This window comes from Aquarana catesbeiana, linkage group LG08, assembly GCF_042186555.1.
Source record: "Aquarana catesbeiana isolate 2022-GZ linkage group LG08, ASM4218655v1, whole genome shotgun sequence".
Taxonomy (NCBI): domain Eukaryota; kingdom Metazoa; phylum Chordata; class Amphibia; order Anura; family Ranidae; genus Aquarana; species Aquarana catesbeiana.
Window position 1 is genome coordinate 304,398,679 of NC_133331.1, and position 12,113 is coordinate 304,410,791.

General features: G+C 46.2%; 1 protein-coding gene across 1 annotated transcript in view; it reads right to left on the reverse strand.

Moving 5' to 3' along the window:
• Nucleotides 1-2,121: 2,121 nt before the first annotated feature.
• LOC141106885 (uncharacterized) overlaps nucleotides 2,122-12,113 on the reverse strand; it is a 152,563-nt gene continuing 142,571 nt past the window's right edge. Inside the window, exon 30 of the mRNA XM_073597814.1 lies at nucleotides 2,122-3,220. Within this exon, the coding sequence (XP_073453915.1) occupies nucleotides 2,409-3,220 (812 nt within the window). The 3' untranslated portion in view covers nucleotides 2,122-2,408. The remainder of the gene's footprint in view (nucleotides 3,221-12,113) is intronic.

The following is a 12,113-nucleotide window of genomic DNA, read 5'->3' on the forward strand; positions in this document are numbered from 1 at the left end:
AGTGAGCAGAGGCCTGGGAGAAATCCTGGAGAGAGACTGTTGCCGAGTTGTGCTCCTTCTTGAAAAGACTGTTCCAGATTCGCCAGCTGGGGCTCTTTTTAGTTTGGGAGCCCCCTGAGCTGTATGTTCACATTCTCCGGCTCTGGAGGCCTTATTAACTGTTGCTATATAGCGTCCTCAACCAAAGTTTGTATTAGTTCTCACCCTAATCCCTATCTCCCCTTAATCCCTATCCCAGTTCTTCAAGCAAAAACACCACAAAAATACACTCTGCTTGGTTACTTTGTGGATAGACTGGTAAATAGCATGTGCACTTAAAGCAGTAGTAAACCGCTGGATATTTTTATTTTTCTAACCTGAAAGGTAATGTCATGACAAATTATGTTAAATTTACCTAAAAAGAAAGCCTTCCAGCACCGCACTGTCACTGCTGAAGGCGGTCCCATCTTCACTCGGTCCTCCTTCCGGGTTCACGGACTCTGGCTGTGTGACTGGCAGGAGCCGTGATTACATCACTCCCGTGCATGCGGGTGGGAGCCGCCGTTTACGGCACAGGACTCTGGAGGAACTGCCCGGGTGGACGCTTCTGCTTAATCCCAACCTGCATCCACTTGTTACTGTCCTGTGGCTTGTTACTTGAATACGCTTCCACTTGATCCCAACCTGTAACCCCTTGTTACCGACCTTTGGCTTGTTCCTGGACTACACTACCACTTAATCCGAACCTGCAACTACTTGTTACCGACCTTTGGCTTGTTCCTTGACTACTTTTCCACTTTATTCCAACCTGCAACCCCGTGTTACAGACCTTTGGCTTATTCCTCGACTACTCTTCCACTTAATCCCAACCTGCAAACCCTTGTTACCGACCTTTGGCTTATTCCTCGACTAACCTTCCACTTAATCCCAACCTGCAAACCCTTGTTACAGACCTTTGGCTTATTCCTCAACTACTCTCCCACTTAATCCCAACCTGCAAACCCTTGTTTCTGACCTTTGGCTTGTTCCTGGACTACTTTTTAACTTTATTCCAACCTGCAACCCCGTGTTACAGACCTTTGGCTTATTTCTCGACTACTCTTCCACTTAATCCCAACCTGCAAACCCTTGTTACCGACCTTTGGCTTGTTCCTCGACTATGCTTCTACTTGATCCCAACCTGCAACTACTTGTTACCAACCTTTGGCTTGTTCCTCGACTACGCTTCCGATTGATCCCTAACTTGCAACCCTTAGTACCGAATTTTGGCATGTTCCTCGGCTATGCTTCCACTTGATCCCAGCCTGCAACTCCTTGTTACCGACCTTTGGCTTGTTGCTCAATTATGCTTCTACTTGACCCACTTAATCCCAACCTGCAAACCCTTGTTACCGACCTTTGGCTTGTTCCTCGACTACTCTTCCACTTAATCCCAACCTGCAAACCCTTGTTACCAACCTTTGGCTTGTTCCTTGACTATGCTTCCACTTGATCCCAACCTGCAACTACTTGTTACCAACCTTTGGCTTTTTCCTCAACTATGCTTCCGATTGATCCCTAACTTGCAACCCTTGGTACCGACTTTTGTCATGTTTCCCGGCTATGCTTCCACTTGATCCCAACCTGCAATTCCTTGTTACTGACTTTTGGCTTGTTCCTCAATTACGCTTCTACTTGACCCCAACCTGCAACCAGTTGTTACCAACCTTTGGCTTGTTTACTGATTGTGCTTCTGGTTGATCCATTCCTGCTATATTTTCTACTGGAATTTCACACTGGTGGGGTGATCCTGAGTACTGTGACCCGGTACAAACACGCAGCAAAACCCATTTCCACCATCTGGAGCTCTGGTGAACAACGGTTAGTGCTTAGATCTGACCGTTAGATCTGAGTGAGCCCGCATCATCCGTCAAGGTGACTTGCTTGTATACCTATCCTGTTGGTCAGTGGGAGCCTCTCTACTGCTATAGCTACTGGTCTCCAAGCTTGACCCCTGAATGTGACACTTGTTCTTCTACAGCTTTTTTATATTTGTACTTTTGTTTTTTTAATTTGATATACAGTGCTGGGTGGTGTAATAATGAAAGGTTATAATGATAATAAACAGAGAACTAAAACAGCGAGAGTTTTATTTGGGCCTGGAAACAAGTTCAAGAATGATAACACAACTACATCCACACCCACTCATTTTAAAGTGAATCAAAAAGACGACAAATACTAAAATGTCCTTATCTGTATCAGGCAATTATTCTACTGATGGAAAAAGTTATGAAGACCGCCTGTTCATTGGTCATAGGCATCAGCGGACACGGAATTTTTGATGTGCCCTCAATGCAAAACATTTCCAATGAGGATGCCCTTTCAGTGTCTCAGTTTCTACTGTCTACGAAGGTCTGAAACATTTTCCGCACTGCGAACACGAAAAAAGGTCATTTGTCTTTGTGAACTCTCAGGTGTCTAATAAGGATTCCTTTTTGATTAAAACTTTTCCCGCACTCCGAACAAGAAAAAGGGCGCTCGCCGGTGTGAATGATCTGATGTCTATGAAGGAGTCCTATCTCAGCAAAACATTTTCCGCACTCTGGGCAGGGAAAGGGACGCTCTCCCGTGTGACTTCTTTGGTGTACAAGAAGGTGTACTTTCTGAACATAAGATTTCCCGCATTCTGCACAAGAATAAGGGTGCTCCCCGGTATGAATTTTCTGGTGTCTAAGAAGATCTCCTTTCTGAATGAAGCCTTTCCCGCACTCTGTACACGGGAAGGGACGCTCACCCGTGTGACTCCTTTGGTGGGTAATCAGGTCTGCTTTCCGAATGAAACATTTCCCGCAGTCTGTGCATGGAAACGGACGTTCTCCAGTGTGAATTCTCTGGTGCCTAATAAAGTCTGTTTTCCAAGGGAAACACTTCCCGCACTCTGAACACGAAAAGGGGTGATCGCCAGTGTGACTTCCCTGGTGTCTAAGAAGGTCCGCTTTCTCAATGAAACACTTCCCGCATTCTGAACACGAAAAAGGACGTTTGCCCGTGTGTCTCTTCTGATGTCTAAGAAGGTTTACTTTCTGGACATAAGATTTCCCGCACTCGGTACAGGAAAAGGGGCGTTCGCCCATGTGAATTTTCTGGTGTCTAAGAAGGTCTCCTTTGTGAGTGAAACTCCTTCCGCAGTCTGAACACTGAAAAGGGCGCTCGCCCGTGTGACTTTTCTGGTGTCTAAGAAGGTGGTGTTTTCGGGTGAAACTTTTCTCGCACTGCGAACATGGAAAAGGACGCTCCGGATTGGACGGGTCTGAGGAGCTATCCGCACTGCGACGTTTTGCATGGATTTTTTTAACAGTACGTGAGCGAGGTCGTGAGGGACCCATTGGTCTCTTCGAGGAATTCTGGACACCACCTCTACCTGTTGGAAAGAATTATTCTTTATAATATCAAAAATATTCTTCTTCTATTTAATTATTTATTTATATGCAGTTGACACCTTATGTGATGTTCAACACATCTACCTCCATTGAAAATTAAAGCAGAGCTTCACCCAAAAGGGGAAGAAGTTCAGGTTTTCCACCTCCTCCCTTCCTTCCTTATACCACTTTTTGATTTTTTTTTGGGGGGGGGTTCCTATTTTTGACAGGTGCCCGCTTCCACTTCCAAACTTCTGCTTGGATTGCCACAGGGATCTGACCGGAATAGGAAGTTCCCCCCCAAAAAAGTGCCAAATGTGGCAGAGGATGGGGGCGGATGTAAATAGGCAGCACAGTGGTGTAGTGGTTAGCACTCTCACCTAGCAGTAAAAAGGGTTGCTGGTTCGAATCCCAACCACGACACTACCTGCCTGGAGTTTGCATGTTCTCCCTGTGCCTGTGTGGGTTTCCTCCGGGTACTCCAGTTTCCTCCCACACTCCAAAGACATGCCGGTAGGTTAATTGGCTTCTGTTCAAAATTGGCCCTAGTATATGAATGTGAGTTGGGGACCTTGGATTGTGGGCTCCTTGAGGGTAGGGACCAATGTGGGTGTACGATGTATGTGCGGAGTGCTGCATGAATTTGCGGCGCTATATGGGTACCTTAAATAAAAATAGGGATGATTGTAAACACGCACCCACACTCACTCAGGTTGAACTGGATGGACTGGTGTCTTTATTCAACCTTACTAACTATGTATCCCAATTTGGGTGAAGTTCGGCTTTAAATGAGGTGGTGGGATAGATACATTGACGACGTTCTTGTACTCATAGCAGTGGGGGCTTTTCCACCTTGTCACAGTTTAGGGATGTTGTTTCTATTGATTAAAATGTTTTTCTTTTTTTAAATCAATTAGTGCGTGAAATTTTATAAATGAAGCTCAACTCCAGTTACATTTTTTTTTTTTTTGCCCTGCATGAATTAAAAAACACCCCCAGGAAGAAAAAAAACAAAAAACAGTGTAGGCTGTAATACTCACATCCTTTCCGGTGCTATTATAAAAATAAAAGGTTTTTCTATGTACAGTACATTTTTTCTTTATTCACTCAATATGTTTCTATTGTGTAGAAAAATCAAAATATACAGATTCAAAAAAATATGTTACAGACGGCGGTACCAAGTGCCCACGTCCCTCACTAAAATGTACCCATCAGTCTCTGATCTATGTTGGAGGGAATGCGGACAGAGGGGAACACTCCTCCATATTTGGTGGGACTGCCCATTGTTATTACCCTTTTGGTTGGCTGTTCGCAGACACATATCGGATGGTCTTGGTATTGATGTATCTTTCCACTTTTTTTGCTCCACATTCCCCTCTCCCACTATAAACATAGTGCCCTCCCTCACCTCCTTAATGCTGCAAAGCGCCTTATACTAATTCATTGGAAGAGCCTGCGCATCCCGAGTGAGCTGGACTGGCTTGGAAAGGTGACGAAGATCATGTAAGCAGAGGAATGGGTGGCCACGTGCAAGGGCACTCGTGAACGCTTTGACGCTATCTGGGCCTCATGGTGGAATTATTTTTCTGGCCAGGCCCCAGTATCCTCTAGTCTGGATATTGCCCTGCTAACCTTGGCGGGTCCTACATTTGGGCAACTTGTCCAGGCAAAACCAGAATCAGGACCAGAACCAGATCTAGAATTAGTGATCTTAGTCTAGTCATACCTCATCAGCAAACCAACCAGGTGTGCTTGCTGATTTGTAGAGGCTTTAGCGGTACTTGTATGCTTTTCATGTCCTATGTCTGTCCTATGCCTGAGATACTGTAATGCTGCGTACACATTAATCATGTTTAAGCGCCCGTTGGTGTGAAACGCGTCAAGAATTGCTCTAGTGGCTAAAAAATCCAAGTAATCCAAACAGCATAGCAAAAAATAAGGGTTTGATACGCACCAACATCATGTAAAACAAAAAAAAATGTGACCACCACTATTTTATTCTGATGATGTGATGGGCTAAAGATCCTCAATCAACAATCCATACAACAGAACAATATCTGTATTTGGTGGTCTTTGCTCACCTTCTGCCGGCGTCATCCCACCCTCTTCCCCAGACTGCTGATCATCCATCTCATATGTCTCCTCGTCTTCATCTTTAACTTCAACTTTTATATACATCGGCTCTTCATCCTAAACCATCGGGATGATAGAAAATACCAGCAAAACGTGAGTGCCAAGAGGTTAGAGAGAAAAGTATAATCTCATACAGTCCGGAGTCATTTTTGCATTTTCCGCATGTACCTGATCCTGAGGGGTGCTATCATCTTCCTGAGAGGACTCCTCCCTGCGATCAAGAGGACTAGGACATCTCTCTGGTGGCTCTGTGTCACTGGATCCATCTGTAGGAAACACACACACTGACTGAATATATTGTTGCTTTGTGTTTATCAGATGATGGGGGGATCTAGGTAGACCCTCCATAGAGCTTTCTGATTTAAAGAGACCATACTGTCTACCTAAATTCCAGAGAAATGCTGTTTTGGTGAAGAAAAAAAGTAAACACTTACCTTTTCTGATACCTCCATGCCACTAGACTCCACTCCAACCTTTCTTAATCCCTCCATGCCACTGAACACAGCTCAAACCATTCCTGATCCATCCAAGCCAATGAACACCACTCCAACCTTTCCTGATCCCTCCAAGCCAATGAACACCACTCCAACCTTTCCTGATCCCTCTCTGCCACTGAACTCCACTCTGACCTTTCCTGATGCCTCCATGCCACTGAACTCCACTCCAACCATTCATGATCCCTCCAAGCCAGTGAACACCACTCCAACCTTTCGTGATCCCTCTCTGTCACTGAACTCCATTCCAATCTTTCCCAATCCCTCCATGCCAATGAACACCACTCCAACCTTTCCTGATCCCTCCATGCCAATGAACACCACTCCAACCTTTCCTGATCCCTCCATGCCAATGAACATCACTCCAACCTTTCCTGATCCCTCCATGCTAATGAACACCACTCCAACCTTTCCTGATCCCTCCATGCCAATGAACACTACTCCAACCTTTCCTGATCCCTCCATGCCAATGAACACCACTCCAACTTTCCTGATCCCTCCATGCTAATTAACACCACTCCAACCTTTCCTGATCCCTCCATGCCAATGAACACCACTCCAACCTTTCGTGATCCCTCTCTGTCACTGAACTCCACTCCGACCTTTCCCAATCCCTCCATGCCAATGAACACCACTCCAACCTTTCCCGATCCCTCCATGCCACTGAACACCACTCCAACCTTTCCTGATCCCTCCATGCCAACGAACACCACTCCAACCTTTCCTGATCCCTCCATGCCACTGAACACCGCTTCAACCTTTCAATATCCCTCCATGCCACTGAACACCGCTTCAACCTTTCAATATCCCTCCATGCCACTGAAAACCACTTCAACCTTTCCCAATCCCTCCATGCCAATGAACACCACTCGAACCTTTCCTGATCCCTCCATGCCAATGAACACCACTCCAACCTTTCCTGATCCCTCCATGCCAATGAACACCACTCCAACCTTTCCTGATCCCTCCATGCCACTGATCTCCACTCCAACCTTTCCTGATCCCTCCATGCCACTGATCTCCACTCTGACCTTTCCCAATCCCTCCATGCCAATGAACACCAATCCAACCTTTCCCGATCCTTCCATGCCACTGAACTCCACTCTGACCTTTCTCAATCCCTTCATGCCACTGAACTCCACTCCAACCTTTCCTGATCCCTCTCTGCTAATGAACACCACTCCAACCATTCATGATCCCTCCAAGAAAATGAACACCACTCCAACCTCTCCTGATCCTTCTCTGCCAATGAACACCACTCCAACCATTCATGATCCCTCCATGCCACTGAACTCCACTTCAACCTTTCCTAATCCCTCCATGCCAATGAACACCACTCCAACCATTCATGATCCCTCTAAGCCAATGACCACCACTCCAACCATTCATGATCCCTCCAAGCCAATGAACACCACTCCAACCATTCATGATTCCTCCAAGCCCATGAACACCACTCCAACCTTTCATGATCTCTCTCTGTCACTGAACACTACTCCGACCATTCATGATCCTTCCAAGCCAATGAACACCACTCCAACCTCTCCTGATCCTTCTCTGCCAATGAACACCACTCCAACCTCTCCTGATCCTTCTCTGCCAATGAACACCACTCCAACCATTCATGATCCCTCTAAGAAAATGAACACCACTCCAACCTCTCCTGATCCTTCTCTGCCAATGAACACCACTCCAACCATTCATGATCCCTCCATGCCACTGAACTCCACTTCAACCTTTCCTAATCCCTCCATGCCAAAGAACACCACTCAAACCATTCCTGATCCCTCCAAGCCAGTAAACACCACTCCAACCTTTCCTGATCCCTCCAAGCCAATGAACACCACTCCAACCTCTCCTGATCCTTCTCTGCCAATGAACACCACTCCAACCATTCATGATCCCTCCATGCCACTGAACTCCACTTCAACCTTTCCTAATCCCTCCATGCCAATGAACACCACTCCAACCATTCATGATCCCTCCAAGCCAATGAACACCACTCCAACCATTCATGATTCCTCCATGCCACTGAACTCCACTCTGACCTTTCTCAATACATTCATGCCACTGAACTCCACTCCAACCTTTTTCTGATCCTTCTCTGCCAATGAACACCACTCCAACCATTCATGATTCCTCCAAGCCCATGAACACCACTCCAACCTTTCATGATCTCTCTCTGTCACTGAACACCACTCCAACCATTCATGATCCTTCCAAGCCAATGAACACCACTCCAACCTTTTGTGATCCCTCTCTGTCACTGAACTCCACTCCAACCTTTCCCGATCCCTCCATGCCACTGAACACCACTCCAACCTTTCCTGATCCCTCCATGCCACTGAACTCCACTTCAACCTTTCCTGATCCCTCCATGCCAATGAACACCACTCCAACCTTTCCTGATCCCTCCATGCCACTGAACTCCACTCTGACCTTTCTCAATCCCTCTATGCCACTGAACACCACTTCAACCTTTCCTGATCTCTTTATACCACTGATGTGAAGGCTTACAGATCCTCAATCATCAATATATACTGTATATAGTGTTTAATTCTCACCCGTGCTGATATCTAAAGAAGATTCCTCCTCTTTAATTGTCACCATTATCCCAACCTCCTCCGGAGACTGCCGATAGTCCATCACGAAAACCTCCTCTTCTTCTTCTTTAACTTCAATTTTCATACCCATCTGTTCTTCATACTAAACCAACAGAAGAACAAAAAATAATATCTTCTAAATGTAAGCACCAAAGACTCAAGACTACATAGAAGAGTGTCATCTCATATAGTCTGTAGACACTTATGTTCTCTCCACCAACCTGATGATGGTGAGGGATGGTGTGACCTTCCTGTGTGGAATCCCGGGAGTATAGAGGACTGGGACATCTCTCTGGTGGGTTCCCATTACTGGATCCATCTGTAGGAAACACACACACTGACTGAATACATTGTTTCCATGTGTTTATCAGTTGATGGGGGATCTAGGTGGACCCTCCGTACTGCTCTCTCCTTTACAATAAAGTCTCCTCTTACCCGGTGATGTGAGGGGCGGCTGATTCTCCATCATGACGTCCTTGTAGAGATCCTTGTGTCCTTCTAAATACTCCCACTCCTCCATGGAGAAACAGACAGTGACATCCTGACACCTTATAGGAACCTGACACACACAATGATACAGTCACCATCCCAGAATCCTCCTCACCTCTCTGGTCAGGTCTGCGTTTTATTAATAGAAATAAGACTGATGTGACTGGCTCAGTGTTCTCTGTACAGCACTACGGTATATGTCAGAGCAGGGACATATGCAGACTGATCAAAATTTGGTCAGATGAAGCCTTTAAGGAACAGATGAATACAAACCGGGACTGTCCTGGCAAATCCGGGACAGAAGACTAGTATGGTTATTTAAATATATAATAATAATAGTATGTGACTGTGGGGGAGGGGACATTAGAGTGTAAGCTCCTCTGGTACAGAGGCTGATGTGACTGGCTCAGTGTCCTCTGTACAGCACTATGGTATATTTGAGAGCAGGGACATTTGCAGACTGATCAAAATTTGGTCAGATGAAGCCTTTAAGGAACAGGTAAAAAAAACGGGACTGTCCCGGCAAATCCAGGACAGAACACTAGTATGGTTTTTAAATGTATAATAATAATAGTATGTGACTGTGGGGGAGGGGACATTAGAGTGTAAGCTCCTCTGGTACAGAGACTGATGTGATTGGCTCAGTGTTCTCTGTACAGCACTATGGTATATGTCAGAGAAGGAACATTTGCATACTGATCCAAATTTGGTCAGATGCAGCCTTTAAGGAACAGGTGAATACAAACCGGGACTGTCCCAGCAAATCCGGGACAGAAGACTAGTATGGTTATATATATATATATATATATATATATATGTCAGAGATATATACACTCACTGGCCACCTTAGGTACAAGGTTGGACCTCCTTTTGCCTTCATTCTTCGTGGCATAGATACTGCAAGGTGTTGGAAACGTTCCTCAGAGATTTTGGTCCATAGTGACATGATAGCATCACGCAGTTGCTGCAGATTTGTCGGCTGCACATCCATGATGCCAATCTCCCGTTCCACCCCATCCCAAAGATGCTCTATTGGCTGAGATCTGGTGACTGTGGAAACCATTGGAGTACAGTGACCTCATTGTCACGTTTAACCACTTCAATACCGGGCACTTACCCCCCTCCCTGCCCAGGCCAATTTTCAGCTTTAAGCGCTGTTTAAATGACAATTGCGCGGTCGTGCCACACTGTACACAAACAAAAGTTTTATCATTTTGTTCTCACAAACAGAGCTTTATTTTGGTGGTATTTGATCACCTCTGCGTTTTTTTGGGGCAGTTTTTTTGCTAAACAAATAAAAAATAGACCGAAAATTTTGAAAAAAAAAATAAGTTTTACTTTGTTTCTATTATAAAATTTTGTAAATAAGTAAGTTTTCTCCTTCACTGACGGGCGCTGATGAGGTGGCACTGATGGGCATTGATAGGCTGCACTGATGGGCACTGATAAGGCAGCACTGATTAGGTGGCACAAATGGGCATTGATAGGCAGCACTGATAGGCAGCACTGATGGGCACTGAAAGGCTGCACTGATGTGCACTTATGGGTGGCACTGATGGACACTGATGGATGGCACTGATGGGCACTGATTGGCATCTGTCTGGGCACTGTCATCCCTGGTGGTCCAGTTTGGGCATCCTTGGGGGGTTCTGTGCTGAAAATCAATCAGCGCAGACCCCCCCTGTCAGGAGAGCCGCCGATCGGCTTTTCTCTACTCGCGTCTGTCAGACGTAAGTGAGGAAAAGCCGATAAACGGCTTTTCCTGTCTACACCGTGATCAGCCTGATTGGACACAGCTGATCACATGGTAAAGAGCCTCCGTCAGAGGCTCTTTACCCAGATCGGTGTTGCGGTGTGTCAGACTGACACTCCGCACCACCGATCGCCGCGCTGTGCGCCCCCCCACGGGCGCGCGCCGGCTGTTATCCTGAAAGACGTCATAAGACGTCCAGTCAGGATAACGGAACCACCGCTCGGCCGTCATTCGGCTATAGGCCGGGCGGGAAGTGGTTAAAAAACCAGTGGTGAGATGATTGGAGCTTTGTGACATGGTGCATTATCCTGCTGGAAGGAGCCATCAGAAGATGGGGACACTGTAGTCATAAAGGGATGGACATGGTCAGCAACAATACTCAGGTAGGCCGTGGTGTGTAAATGATGCTCAATTGGTACTAAGGGGCCCAAAGTGTGCCAAGAAAATATCCCCCACACCATTACACCCCCACCACCAGCCTGAACCGGTGATACAAGGCAGGATGGATCCATGTACCAAATTCTGACCCCACTATCTGAATGTCACAGCTGAGATCCAGACTCATCAGACCAGGCAAGGTTCTTCCAATCTTCTATTGTCCAATTTCGGTGATCCTGTGCCAATTGTAGCCTCAGTTTTCCTGTTCTTAGCTGCCAGGAGTGGCACCCGGTGTGGTCTTCTGCTGCTCTAGCCCATCTGCTTTAAGGTTTGATGTGCGCTCAGAGATGGTATTCTGCATACTTTGGGTGTAACGAGTGTTATTTGAGTTACTGTTGCTTTTCTATCATCTGGAACCAGTCTGCCCCATTCTCCTCTGACCTCAACAAGGCATTTTTCCTCCACACAACTGACGCTCACTGGATATTTTCTCTTTTTCCCACCATTCTCTGTAAACCCCGAGAGATGGTTGTGCGTGAAAATCCCAGAAATACTCAGACCAGCCCCGTCTGGGACCAACAACCACGCCACGTTCAAAGTTACTTCAGTTCCCTTTTCTTCCCCCATTCTGATGCTCGGTTTGAACTTAAGCAAGTCGTCTTCACCACGCCTAGATGCCTAAATGCATTGAGTTGCTGCCATGTGATTGGCTGATAAGCAATTGGTGTAACCAAGCAATTGAAAAGGTGTACCTAATAAAGTGGCCGGTGAGTGTATATGTAAAATAATAATAGTGTGTAACTGTGGGGGAGGGGGCATTAGAGTGTAAGCTCCTCTGGTACAGAGACTGATGTGACTGTGGGGGAGGGGACATTAGAGTGTAAGCTCC